This window comes from Meles meles, chromosome 9 (assembly GCF_922984935.1).
Source record: "Meles meles chromosome 9, mMelMel3.1 paternal haplotype, whole genome shotgun sequence".
NCBI lineage: Eukaryota > Metazoa > Chordata > Mammalia > Carnivora > Mustelidae > Meles > Meles meles.
In genome coordinates this window covers 15,078,607-15,093,314 of record NC_060074.1, presented here as the reverse complement: position 1 = coordinate 15,093,314, position 14,708 = coordinate 15,078,607, and the positions used below count along the sequence as shown (strand labels likewise).

The window sequence follows — 14,708 nt, the reverse complement described above, 5'->3', positions numbered from 1 at the left end:
GACAGACAGAGATCACAAGTAGGCAGAGAGGCAGGCAGAGAGAGCGGGGAAGCAGGCTCCTTGCTGAGCAGAGAGCCTGATGCGGGGCTCGATCCCAGGACCCTGAGGTCATGACCTGAGCCTAAGGCAGCTGCCTAACTGACCGCCGCCACCCAGGTGCCACTAAAGGTCAAATTTCCATTAGCTGATGACCTTGCAACACAAGCAACAAATCATGAAAGCTGAAGACACCTAGTGCGGCCATCTAGGTAAGCAACAATTCATACAAATCACTACAATAAATATCGCTCCTTAACTAGTCAAACCACATCTTATGGTTTCCTCTCACTCTGGAAGTTCTGCGGTATTGCTATTTTCCATCGGTGTTGACAATTTTCCTCAGTAAGACCCCTAGATTCTTCTCCTGCTCATACCCTAAAACCAGCAAAACTAATGGTTTGCCCTCAACTGTTCCTTGTGCTTCTTCCCTCACTACAGCCTGTGACTGAAGCCTTTCATGTTGTTGTGTAATCATTTCTAAGTTCTTTCCTATGTCCCTTTCAGACACTAGCCTAAAGGATTCTTGAGCAACTTCCAAACTCAGGACCTAGGAAGTTGAGTGCCAGAAGGTTAAGCCCTGGAATGTTAAGACTTTAGGCTTCTCTCTCCTTGAGTAGAGCACAGAAGAGAGAGAACACAGTTATAATGTCATGTCTGTTTTGTCCATTGCTATATTCCCAATGCCTCGCGTAGGACCTGGCGTGCTCAATAAAACACGGTTGCTGGACTAAGTCAGTCCCATTTCTTTGGATAGGAATGTAAGTCAGGACGGGGTATGAGGCAGAGTCAGTAGAGCTCGGGGTGCTGTGGCCTCACAGGGAAAAGAGGGAGAGATAAGGGAGCGAGAGACTATGGAATTCGGGTGCTTTGGTTCAAAGCCTACAATTGTTCCTCGTCTAGAGAACCTCTGGGCCTGCATAGTTTACGGAACTAGCCACGACAGATGTTACCTGAGACTACTTTTTTTTTCTATATTTAAAAAAAATTGTTTTTAAGACTTTATTTAGTTTACAGAGAGAGAGAGAACACGCAGGGGGAGCAACAGAGGGAAAAGGAGAAACAGATTCCCCAATGAGTAGGGAGCCCGATGTGGGGTGACCTGAGCTGAAGGCAAACGCTTAACCGACTAAGCCACCCAGGTGCCCCACTGAGACTCCTGTTTGTCTCTAGGTCACGATGGAAGAAATGGGTTCTGTTCTAAGAAACAGTGGGTTTACAGGATAAAGGGTGTAACTGAAAAAAGGGAAACCTACATAAATACATTAGGAACAATCAGGGTTATATCAAGTGAAAATAGGTTTCTTTACAGTTGAGCCTCTCAGCACTTCTGATATATTAATATTAGAAATATCGGAGAGAGAATATAGTATCAAGAATCTGAGAGTGAACATGATCAAGTAACCTCTTCCTCAGAGCATCTCACAAGACAGTGTTCCATGAAACGCATTTTGGGAAATAATGCTCTCACTAAACTAACTTTAAAAAAAACTGTGTTCCGGGCGCCTGGGTGGCTCAGTGGATTAAGCCGCTGCCTTCGGCTCAGGTCATGATCTCAGGGTCCTGGGATCGAGCCCCCGCATCGGGCTCTCTGCTCTGCAGGAAGCCTGCTTCCTCCTCTCTTTCTGCCTGCCTCTCTGCCTACTTGTGATCTCTCTCTCTGTCAAATAAATAAATAAAATCTTAAAAAAAAACAAAAACAAAACTGTGTTCCTTAGGGCACCTGGGTGGCTCAGTGGGTTAAAGCCTCTGCCTTCAGCTCAAATCATGATCCCAGGGTCCTGGGATCGGGCCCCGCATCGAGCTCTCTGCTAGGCAGGGAGCCTGCTTCCCCACCCCCCTGCCTACTTGTGCTCTGTCAAATAAATAAATAAAATCTTTAAGAAACTGTGTTCCTTAAACATTCCCAGCTTAATGATAATCTGGTGATAGATACAGAGGAAGAAAGGACTACTTGCTTACCAACTATTTTGGTTGATATTTGTACAACTACAGTCTATTCTAAATCTATGTTCACACCTGTCCACAAAACATCTTAAATACTTCTAGTAATGGGATGCTTAGCATATCACAAAGTACTATTAGCATTAGAGGTAGTTTGGCTATCTGGAACACTTTCTCAACTATTAAATAATCACCTTTACTTTATTCTACATGCACAGAAAACCTCGATGTAAGATTTCATTCATTTATTCAAAAATATTTATTGATTGCCTTTTTGGAGACAGGCACTTTACAACATTATCTATAACATAGTTACAATGGTCCAAGTACACAGTTTTATTTCCTACTCTCCCATGTTAAAAATTACAACAGGAATTTGCAAGTCTTTTATATATAATTTTTTGAAATTACCAAACTGGATATTATTTGCTCATGCCATCTTATCATCTCCTCTAACAAGATCCATTCCCAGTCTCTAGATTAAATGAGGGAGTGGAACTGAAGAGGACTGTCATTTTGTGCCCTTTGGTCTATTGCCTGGATGTTTCACAGAACGGCTCCCCATTCCAGTTTTACAATTATCCATTCACTCGGTGTCATCGAAATAAATGTACTGTTTGATTTATAGATTTTTAAGTCTATTCCTCATCCCACGCCCCAAAATCAATTCCCCAAAGCCCTTATAAAAGTAACAAAGGAAAATGTTTAAAATTCAATAAGTGAAAAGCAAACCATATTGTTATGATTGCAATGTGTAAAAATATATGTATGTGGAAATAGGAAAAGAGTTAATCAGTTACACAGATATGGCTGAGTTGGTAGCATTAGATTTAAGATTTTTTTTAAAGCTTAACTTAGCTTTTTTCTTTTAAGATTTTATTTATTTATTTGACAGAGACAGTGAGAGAGGGAATACAAGCAGGGGGAGTGGGAGAGGGAGAAGCAGGCTTCCCGTTGAGCAGGGAGCCCAACGTGGGGCACAACCCCAAGACCCTGGGATCATGACCTGAGCCAAAGGCAGACGCTCAATGACTGAGCCACCCAAGCGTCCCATAAGATTTCTTTTAATACTGCTCTTACAATACTCTTTTTGGTAATTTTCTTTAGTTATTATAAACACATCCTTTGAAACTATTGCTTGATTCCCTCTTAAATAACAAAATACACCAATAAACCCCACTGAAGATACTAAGATAACTCGAAATTTAGATCTTTTACTTTCTATTTCTTAGCAAGTATATGCCTAGATCCATTTATAGTATTTCTTCCAGCAGAAATGAAAAACTATTTTAGCTTGTCAATGAACCTACTGTCACACTCTAAAAGACTAAGTGAGATAGGTATATAAAATATTTGGTTTATAACAAACGCTCCTTCCACTCCCTTTCTTCTCTGAGCTTAACTCTTGCTGCAAATACGGTCTCATTCCTTTGTATCAGTGGAGGTCACTCCCAGGGCCTCAAAGCAACATTGAACGAAGGCTTTCTGGCTGTGCTGATCTCCTCTGACTTCTGAACTAACAGTAACTGCTTTGTTGTCCGACCTCCCCCCTCCATCCGCCCCTTCTACCTTAATCGTTGGTCTTAGTAACTTAGGAAACAGGCCTAGGGCTGGCTAAGAAGAGAAATAAGGTCACTCGTATCAATTTGTTGATATGATATAAACCTGCCCTTGAAAACAGTGTCCACTTCTCTCACAAGCTATCCTCTCACAGCTACTAAACTTACTCCCTGTGTTTTACTCGTCATGTCCTCAGTTTTACGGACTCAGTAGAATTGCGTTTAAGCGGTTTTCAACCTGTCAACATAACCACACATGAGAAATGAGAACAGTATGCTTTTTGGTTAACTGCACTTTTCATGAATCTGGAGGAAAAAAAAAATGAAGATGGCTTCAAGGGAAGAATCTTAATCTGTTTGCCCCAGGGTCCAAAAACAACAATAGAAATTCTTAAAATTTCCTCTTAAAAGTTGAAATGCCACCTCAATCTGAATTTAATTATATTCTTTTTTTTTTTTTTTAAAGATTTTATTTATTCATTTGACAGACAGAGATCACAAGGAGGCAGAGAGGCAGGCAGAAAGAGAGGGGGGAAGCAGACTCCCTGCCAAGCAGAGAGCCCGATGCAGGGCTCGATCCCAGGACCCTGAGATCATGACCTGAGCTGAAGGCAGCGGCTTAACCCACTGAGCCACCCAGGAGCCCCTATATTCTTCTTATAATGGAAGAGTAATTTCATTTCTTAAATGCTCATTGCAACAGTACAGACTATTCTATGGGTTTAGCAACTCAGATGTACAAACATATAATTTACTGTTTCAATATATGGAGAAGGAAATAAAGCTACTTTTAAAGTGAAAAGAACAGAGGTGCCTGGGTGGCTCAGTCAGTTAAGCAGCTGCCTCTGGCTCAGGTCATGATCCCAGGGTCCTGGGATCGAGTTCCACATGGGGCTGTCTGCTCAGTGGGGAGCCCACTTCTTCCTCTGTCTGCCACTCCCCCAGCTTGTGCACTCTCTCTCTCTGACAAATAAATAGAATCTTAAAGTTGAAAAGAATAACAATACCCACAATGGGAAAGAGTATATTCTGAGAATGTTAGTGTTTCAGTTGTAGAAAACACTAGTAGTTCGTAAGATATTACATGAAGAGAACATTGTAAACATCTGTAAAAATAACAAGTGGATATAAAAGAGAGTAGAAGCATCTACCCCAGGAGTTTACAACGAACTCCAAGTAGTGGGACTGCGGTTGACTGAATTTCCTATTTCTGTGTTTCTGTATTTCTAAGATTTTTCTACAGAAAACCTTTATGATTTTCATGACAAAGAAGTAGAACATTTTGTTTTTAAAATATAAACTATTTTAAGATAAATAAGACAAACAAATGTTTACACAGGGTCTATAAGTAAGATAGAATCTACTTATATAAAAAATGGAACTGCCCGTTTAGGGCCAGATAAAAGAGCATGTGAGTTCTGCATTTTTCCCAGACACATGCGCAGAATCAATTCTCCCTTGAATGTTATTAGCACAAAGTGTGGAAGAGCCCTTTCTATAAAAAATGTGCTCTTCTTTTTTTAAGGGGGGGGGTGGTAGGGAGAGAGAAAATCTTAAGCAGGCTCCATGCCCATCACAGAGCCAGACTCCGGGCTCGATCTCACAACCCTGAGATCACAAGCTAAACTGAAATCAAGAGTACTGCCTGAGCTACCCAGGTGCCCTGTGCTGGTGTTTTCAACAGTAAGCTTCTCAACAGTCGAAAAGAATGCAGATCAAAATCAGGTAAGAAATAGTTTTTTAAAACCCCCAAAGCTACAAAACTTAAGAGTCCTGCTCAGACCCATGCTACAAGCCATTAGTGACACTGAGGCCACTTTAATTTCAGTCACTTGATAAATACAAAGGGTCAAGTAAGATACAACAGTGCATGGATTGACAGCATTTTTATTTTTAAAAACTCCTCTAGGATGCATGTGAAATGTTTTAAGTCAGTCATGTAACCATGGATAAAATGTGCTTATTGAGCTGATTCTCTTATTTTCCTTGATTCAAATCATTATGAGTAACAACGCATTGTCTCATATATTGGCAATAGGCCAATCCCCTCACTCTCTGGCTCAGCTGTCCTGGTTTTGCCTTGATCATTGCTGACCAGGTCTCACTTGCTTTACAATTCTACTTATCTCATCTAATTTTACTGACACTCAGTTTACACATCAAGTGCCCACTCTAACTCTCCACTGCCAGTTTCCAAACCAATTAAGGTACTTGGAGAACAAAGAAAGATGCTCTACATACACAAAACCAGACAAAATGATAGGAGGGAATTTAACAGTGTGCCTTTTTGGAAACAACATGATGCTGGGAACTAAGAATACATTTCACTTACAGTTTTAGAATTTAAATTATTCCATAAATTAAATATTTTTGTCAGAAATAAAAGCTGCATGTAATTACTTAAATTCTATCTTAACCACTCCTAACTAGTTCTGAAATGTTAGCTACCTGACCATAAACACAGCATAACATAACTCAATAACTAGGGTACAGTCTTGAAACAAAATTACAAGAGGAATTCAGCAGTGTCAAAAATAAACCCACTTGCAACAGTTATCATTTTTCTTCCTTTCCTCTCTATCTGCACTTGGCATATTTCCTCCAGTTGTTGTCTTAAAAAAAAAAATTCTTCAAGAACAATGTAACCAAAAAAAGCGGACTCAACTGTAGTGCTATCAATATAAAAAGTATTAAATATAAAACTTATCAGTACTTAGTACAAATTTCCAAGATACTTAAAAATATTTTTTAAATAGTTCCAATATTTCTTTGCTTACTAGTGAGGCTGACCCTTTTTTCTGAAAGTTGAATAGCTATTTCCTCCTCTAAAAGATGTTTATTCATGTCTTTTGACCATTTATCTATTATGTTTTCTTACCAATTTATATAAGCTATTTATATAGCATATGGATATTAACCCTATCATATGTTTTCCAATGTTTGTTTTCTTTCTTTTTTTTTTTTTTTAATTTGGTTTTGGTTTTGGTAAGTGCTTTCTTGTTTCTTAATCATTAAGTTCATTATGTGACATAATATGATATGATAGTAACATATTAGGAATTCAGTTTTTCCCACAAATGAGAATTGGTGAAGTAAAATTTCCAGCAAAACAGAAGGCAAAACAAGCCTCAGAAGGAGCACTTCAGACTTTTTTTTTTTTTTAAGATTTTATTTATTTATTTGACAGAGAGAGATCACAAGTAGAGAGGCAGGCAGAGAGAGAGAGAGGGAAGCAGGCTCGCTGCTGAGCAGAGAGCCCGATGCGGGACTTGATCCCAGGACCCTTAGATCATGACCCGAGCCGAAGGCAGCGGCTCAACCCACTGAGCCACCCAGGCGCCCCGAAGGAGCACTTCAAAATACATTCAGTCATTTCCAAATGACTCAGAAGCATTCAAAATGATGAGCCTTGTATAGGTAAAGAAATGAACAGTATTACCTGGGAGGCATAAAAGTAAGCAAATACTAGCTAGGTTATTCAACCTAATAACAATGATTAAATATAAGCTAATTTATATTTAGAAAACAAAAATATTAATCCGAGAAATAAAATTATGGGAAGTCTTTGTTTTCTCCCTTTAAAGTGATTTAAAGTACGAAAAGAAGTTAGGATTATGTTTCCCTTTTAAGAATATTCAGAAAACATGATTCCCCAAAGTGTGCGAAATAACGTCTCTTCAAGAATACTACAGATCAAACTAAGAAAAATAATATAGAGATAGTATCATAGAAAGTGATAAAACAAAAAAAAATAACAAAAAAAGTGACAAAACAAAAATTAAAACAGCTTCCCATTAAAATTATCATTATATTGAGGCAATAAAGTATAAATGTATATCATGCATTAAATAAATCTGATATGCAAAAGTCCAAATTTACATAATGAAGTACCAGTAGGTATTTATATTCCATAGTATAACTTGATTTATAAAAGGATTCAATACAGATTTTTGAAACCATCATTCTCCTCAAGAAGAGTTAAATGTAAAAAATTTTAATATCTCTTTGAGACAGTGATCCAAGCTTCTTCCTTGGATGATGTTACCAGTTCATACTTAGTTTCAATAAGTTGGCCCTCCACGGAGAGCAGGTGCAGCCTCCTCACCAGTACACTCAAGAGTACTGTGGTCACCATGTATGCAAACCTAGTGAAGGAGAGAGTCGACTGGTTACTAACGATTAACAATTACGCTTTAATTATATAGATTGCTCATTCTCATCAGCAGTCATCACCAAAACTCTGAGTATGAAGTCTGGCACCTTTCCTTTCACTTTCCTTTCTCTGTCACTTACCTCAATTCTGGGCATTCCTGCGTGCCTGAGAATCCAAGCAAGGAGAAAGTTTTCATCATCGATTCATCATCAAACCGGTCTGGATCAAATCTAAAAAGAAGGTTTGGGACAAATGACACCAGAGCTCCAATGGCGCTTTACATGTTTGTACTAGAAAAACACAGGTATCTAATAAAGCCTGAAAAGTACTGAAAATAAGAACCGCTGTCACAATTGTATTTAAATTTCACCTGTTAGGGGCAGCTCAGTTGGTTCTGAGTGTCTGACTCTTGATTTTGACCTAGATGGCGATCTCAGGATCATGGGATTGAGCCCTGCCTCAGGCTCTGTGCTCAGCAGTTCTCCGCTTGAGACTCTCTCCCTCCCTTCCTCTGTCCCTCCTCCCCTTGCCCCGTGCACCTGCACACTCACTCTCACTCTCTCGAAAATAAATAAATAAAAATCTTCAGTAAGTTTTACCTATTATATCCTCAAACTAGTAAACATATATATTTTTTCTGTTTATTACTTTAAAAAAAAAGACTTTATTTGACAGAGAGACAGAGATAGAGAGACAGCGAGAGAGGGAACACAAGCAGGGATAGTGGGAGGGGGAGAGAACAGGCTTCCTACGGAGCAGGGAGCCGGATGCACGGCTCGATCCCAGGATCCTGGGATCATAACCTGAGCCAAAGGGAGAAGTTTAATGACTGAGCCACCCAGGCGCCCCTAATTTATTACTTCAGAATACATTTCTCTGGAACCAGCAAGGAATGAAACTGTAACACAGGTGTGCATCATATTATAAGATATAAGGATAAATCATACAAAAGTACATAATGAATATTTAAATTTAAGATGTTCAAAACAGGGCACCTGGTTGGCTCAGTCGTTAAGCATCTGCCTTCTGCTCAGGTCATGATCCCAGGGTCCTGGTATCAAGCCCCACATTGGGCTCCCTGCTCCATGGGAAGCCTGTTCTCCCTCTCCCACTCCCCCTGCTTGTGTTCCCTCTCTCGCTGTGCCTCTCTCCATCAAATAAATAAAAATAAGAAAAAAAAAAGTGTTCAAATTATCTATTACACGAGACCCATCTCATCAATACGCAAAGCATTTTACACTGCCTCTTCAATTAAAATGTACTTCCTAAAACTGGATACACCAGACTTAAAATTATATTCATCGGGCGCCTGGGTGGCTCAGTGGCTTAAAGCTTCTACCTTCGGCTCAGGTCATGATCTCAGGGTCCTGGAATCAAGCCTCGCATTGGGCTCTCTGCTCAGCAAGGAGCCTGCTTCCCTTCCTCTCTCTCTGCCTCCTTGTGATCTCTCTCTCTGTCAAATAAATAAATAAAATCTTTAAAAAAAATTATATTCATCAATTATATTATATCCAGACTTAATAGTAAGTGACGGAAATGAAGAGGCTAAGAAGGGTTTTTTTATTGTGTGGAATTTCATTTTGTAAAAAGTCATTGGTGAAATGGCATACATAGAAACAACCAAAAACTCATCCACTGTGGAACATAAAAATTCCTCTCAAAAACAAATGTTAGGGATACCTGGGTGGCTCAGTCAGTTAAGCAGCCCAGGTCATGATCCCACGGTCCTAGGATTGGGTCCTGCACTGGGCTCCTTGCTCAGTAGGGAGTCTGCTTCTCCCTCCTGCTTAGTCCCTCTCCCCCTCTCTCTGACAAATAAATAAAATCTTAAAAAAAAAATAAAGGCAAATGTTAAAAGACTTAAACTGTGCTATGAGAAAAAAAAAGAATTCTACTTTATTTTCTTTTTTAAAAAGTGTAAATTACCTTCCACTAATGGAATATACTAGACTCACATTATAGTTCACATAAAAATTATATAAAATAATTTTCCTTTTAACTATTTATTTATTTTAAAGATTTCATTTATTTATTTGACAGAGATCACAAGCAGGCAGAGAGGCAGGCAGAGAGAGAGGGGGAAGCAGGCTCCCTGGTGAGCAGAGAGGCCAATGCGGGCCTCAATCCCAGGACCCTGAGATCATGACCTGAGCTGAAGGCAGAGGCTTAACCCACTGAGCCATCCAGGTGCCCCTTTATTTATTTATTTAAGTAATCTCTGGGGCACCTGGCTGGCTCAGCTGGTGAAGGATAAGACTCCTGATCTCCTGATCTCAAGGTCATGAGTTCAAGCCTATGTTGTAAGTAGAGCATACTTAAAGTAAGTAAGATTTTTAAGAATTAAGTAATCTTGGGACTCCTGGGTGGCTCAGTTGGTTGAGCATCCAACTTGGTTTCGGCTCAGGTCATGGTCTCATGGTTCCTGGGATCAGGCCCTGAATCAGGCTCCACACTCAGTGGGGAGTCTGTTTGGGAGTCTTTCTCTCCCTCTGCCACTCCCCCTGCTCTCTTGCTTTCTCTCTAAAATAAATATATAAATCTTTAAAAAAATTAAGTAATTTCTATACCCAAAGTGGGGCTTAAACTCACAAGCCTAAGATCAAGAGTTGCATACTCTTCCAACTGGGTCCCCCAACCAGCTTTTGCTTTTATCAACTATCTTGAAAATTGAGACAAAGGAAACTGTCGTTATCTCGAAGAGGTGTCTGTACTCACATGTTTACTGCAGTATTATTGGGCCACAGGAAAGAAGGAAATCTTGATATTTGCACAACATGGATGAACCTAAGCTAAAACCAAGAGTCTACCACTTAACCAACTGAGCCAACCAGGCTCCCTGGTTTACCCTTCTATTTGCGTGTATTACCTTCAATTTCTTTCATCAGTGTCTTACAGTTTTCAGAGTACAGGTCCTTCACTTGGTTAAATTTATTCCTAGGTTTTGGAGGTTTCTTGTGTAATTTTAAGTGGGACTGTTGTCTTAATTTCTCTTTCCTCTAGTTTGTTATTAGTATATAGAGATGCTACAGATTTCTGCGTATTAATTTTGTGTCCTGAAACTTTACTGAATTTATTAGTTCTAATAGTTCTTTGATGGAGTGTTTAGGGTTTTCTACATATAATATGATGTCATGTGCAAATAGTGACAATTTTACTTCTTCCTTACCAATCTGGATGCCTTTTATTTTTCTTGTCTGATTGCTGTGGCTAGGACTTTCATTACCATATTGAAAAACAGTGATGAACTGAACATCTGTCTTGTTCTTGATCTTAGAGGGAAAGCTTCCAGCTCTTCACCACTGAGGAAGATGTTGGTTGTGGGTTTGTCCAATATGGCCCTTATTATGTTGAGCTATGTTCTTTGGCCTTTCGAGGTTTTTAATCATTTGATACAAATCTTAGGATTATTTGTTCTAGTTCTGTGTGAAATATTATTCGCATTTTGATAGGGACTGCACTTTGCTAATGCAGGAGTCAAATCGCTTCCTGAGAAAGACTGCCTGCCCCCTTTGGAGTGAACCTTGGGGGCTAGCCACAGTAAATACCTGCATGCCTATTAACAAGTACTTTTGTTTGCTATTGTCCTTTGGTACTTATGGATATAAGACCCCCTGGCTATCAGAGTTAGGTAATTTGGGGGCATGTCCCTCAGACAGCAGCTATAAAATTGGGGCACTAGATGTGTACAAGATGACTTGGTTTTATTATGCAGTGAACTTGATGGGGGGTGTGTCCACTGGCTCCCCCAGGCTTCAAGGAGGATCATGGCCATTATACAGAGATGTGTGCTAACTAGAAGCTGAACCCTCAGGCAGCAGCTTCTAAAATATGCAGTTAACCTCCTTCCAGGAAAAGAGTTTTTGCCTTGCCTGCTCCCTCTTTGCTGAACCCTGGAGGAAAAGCCAGAGGAAACGTCTGTGTTCCTATCATGCACCATTAAGAACTGCTTCTTAGTTTTTTACAAGGCTGCGGAATCATGAACACAAGCCCTGGTGGCTTTCAGAACTAAGTGTTTTAGAAACCCATGTATCAGGCGGGAGTCTTCAGTTTAGGGCAGTAGCTGTGCAGTCCAAACCCTTCGATTCTCAGGGAGAAGCTGGCAGTTGAGGGTTCCCTTCAGATTATATGGCACTGTGCTGGGTGTGGGTTTATGGTAAGAGTGTGTCTCAGCCTTTTACACATTTCAGTATGGGTATTTTCTCGCTTTCCCAATGTGTATAAGTCACTCAGCTAGTTTCTGGATTTCTCACAAAGGGAACTGCTCCATGCATAGCAACATTGAGTGTGCCCATAAGAGGAGGGAAACTCAGGAGCCTGCTGTATCATTATCTTGGTCCCAGTCCATATGGAGATTTTTGGTACTTGCCTTCATTCTTTTCAGCTTAGAATTTTGTATTAGTCTGGTTTTTTTAAGTTGATAATATTTCATAGTTTAGAGTAATATTTTCATTATTATATACTGAAATCATAGAACTTGACCCAGGTTTTCTTGCTCTGAAACATGCCAATATGGTAACAGTAATAATGTATTTCTAGCATTTTTTGTCAAGATTTATTTATCTCAGAAAGAGAGAGAGTGTGAGCGGGGGAGGGGCAAAGGGAGAGGGAGAGAATCTCAAGCCGACAACCCACTGAGTGTGCGGCCTGAAGCAGGGCTCGAACTCATGACCCTGAGATCATAACTTGAACCAATATTAAGAGTTGGCTCAACTGAGCCACCCAGGCACCCCTCTATCATTTCTTTATATAAATAAATCATATCCAGACTTTTTTTTTCTATAGGAGAATACGTTAATGTCAGCTACTCAAAAAGACAACTTTTAAAAACCATAATGAAATACCACCTCATATCTAAAATAAAACCAGTGATAGTGGTCAGCGCCACCAAGGCTGCAGAGGCTCTCAAACGCTGCTGCTGAGAATCTCTGAAAAACAGCCTGGCAGTTTCTTGTAAAACTAAACACGCACTAACCATACGACCCCTGGCAGTTTCTTGTAAAACTAAACACGCACTAACCATACGACCCCTGGCAGTTTCTTGTAAAACTAAACACGCACTAACCATACGACCCCTGGCAGTTTCTTGTAAAACTAAACACGCACTAACCATACGACCCCAGCAATTGCACTTTTGGGCATTTATCCCAAAGAAATAAAATCCTATGTTCGCACAAAAACCCTTACATGACTGTTCTTAGTGGCTTCATTACCAAAACAATCCAAATGTTTTCCGGTGGGTGAAAGGATGAAAAACTCTGCAGCCAAAAAAGGTATGAAACATACTATGTAGACCTCAAGAGCATTAAGTTTAGCGAAAAAAGTTAATCTCTTTATCCTTGTCTGTGTGACAATTATATTAAACAGTAATCAACTGTCTCTACAAGGTCTATCTCAGTCTATGTACATTTTTGTTAGTGTGAGTCATCTCTCAAGAGGGAGGTGCCCAATTTCAGAAAGCTTTTCATTAGTATGAAACATTATTACTAACATTTCCTAAATCTGATTTTATTTGATGCCTCAAAATATTTCCACATTTTAGCATTTTTTTTTTTAATATTTTCAATTTGTAACCTAGATCATCTGTTTTGAGGGAAGCAATAGTGTCAAAAGTTCCAGCAAATTTCTTATATTTTTCATATTACATTTCAAATTTATCAAAAACTTGGCCAAAAACCCCCACAAAACAACAACAACAATTTGGCATTTTCCGAATTTTTTTAACAATTTAAAAACTGGAAATATTAGTTTTTCTAAATCATAAGCATAAATTTTCCACTAATATAGATCTTCGATTTTGTTATAAGTCATTTAGAATATAAAATATATTTTTTACTCATAGCAAATTTTGGAGGACTGCTATTTCATTTGTTATTAGATTTCTTTTAATATCATTGTAATATTAAAAACTGAAACAATAAGAACACTTAATAAACCCACCATCCATCATTATCCTCCAGAAGTAGGTATGAGTACTTCAACCATGCCACCAACTCTGTCCCACTGTACTTCACACAGCTGTATTTTTTTTTTTTTTTTAAGATTTTATTTTTAGGTAAACTCAATACCCAATGTGGGGCTCAAACCTACAACCCTAAGATCAAAAGTTGGATGCTCCAATGACTAAGCCAGCCAGGCGCCCCCACACATCTGTCTTAACCCCAATCAACTCAATCTATAACCTTTTACCAGGACAATAAATCTTAACCCATTTCTTTAGGGTGGGTTTTACTTGATGCCTATCCAGAAGGTAGACAGTAGCAGCTTTGCTCTTCGCTTTTTCCTTCCCCTGCCATTCTCACATACAGCACGTATAGAGATAGCATCTACTTTCTGAATTTGACTAAAGAGATTAATAACTGAGACCAACAGCAGGAAAACAAAGAAGCTACATAAGAACACCCACTTACCAACAAAAGAATCCCGAATTTCCATTGAAATTAAAGGATGGTTATAGAGATTAAATAGATCTTAGGCTAGAAGTGGTAATAGGAGAGACAAAGAGCAGCAAGCAGACAGCAGATTCATGAAAGAAAGAATAGTGAACAGAAGATACCAAAGAGAAGGCAGTGGCTTGCTTATGTTATATCATTGTCACATATTAAAGTTTCTCCTCAAAACTTAGAAAAGAAATGCAAAACACACAAACACATAAAAATCAATAATCACAAAGATAAACACAGATATTTCATACTTGTGTGGGGACGGCCAAGTACTGGGATCCTGCAGTACCACGCCAAGAGCATAAAGAACAAGGGTCTGCAAAAAAATTATTCTAGTTAGTCACGGCCTTACAGAGACAAAATGACTGTCAGAGAGCCAATTCCTCCTGAATGCTCTTTTAATATAGATAAGGAGTACAAAATAAAAACAGAAAATGATCAAAGAAAATACAGGCCATTATTTTGATGACTTAACAGTGGAGAAGTCCTCCCTAAGCATCTCAAAACCTGACAGTCATAAAGGAATAAAAGACTTTACTACGAATATTTAAAACCTGCATCCAGAAATGAGTTACA

At 39.1% G+C, this 14,708-nt stretch overlaps 1 protein-coding gene across 1 annotated transcript in view; it reads right to left on the bottom strand.

The window, feature by feature from the left end:
- Positions 1-6,888: 6,888 nt before the first annotated feature.
- The window catches only part of LOC123951061 (cytochrome P450 20A1), a 63,477-nt gene continuing 55,657 nt past the window's right edge, over positions 6,889-14,708 (bottom strand). Inside the window, exons 11-13 of the mRNA XM_046019702.1 lie at positions 14,384-14,448; positions 7,833-7,922; positions 6,889-7,684 (exon numbers count right to left, since the gene is read on the bottom strand). Of these exons, the coding sequence (XP_045875658.1) occupies positions 7,534-7,684; positions 7,833-7,922; positions 14,384-14,448 (306 nt within the window). The 3' untranslated portion in view covers positions 6,889-7,533. The remainder of the gene's footprint in view (positions 7,685-7,832; positions 7,923-14,383; positions 14,449-14,708) is intronic.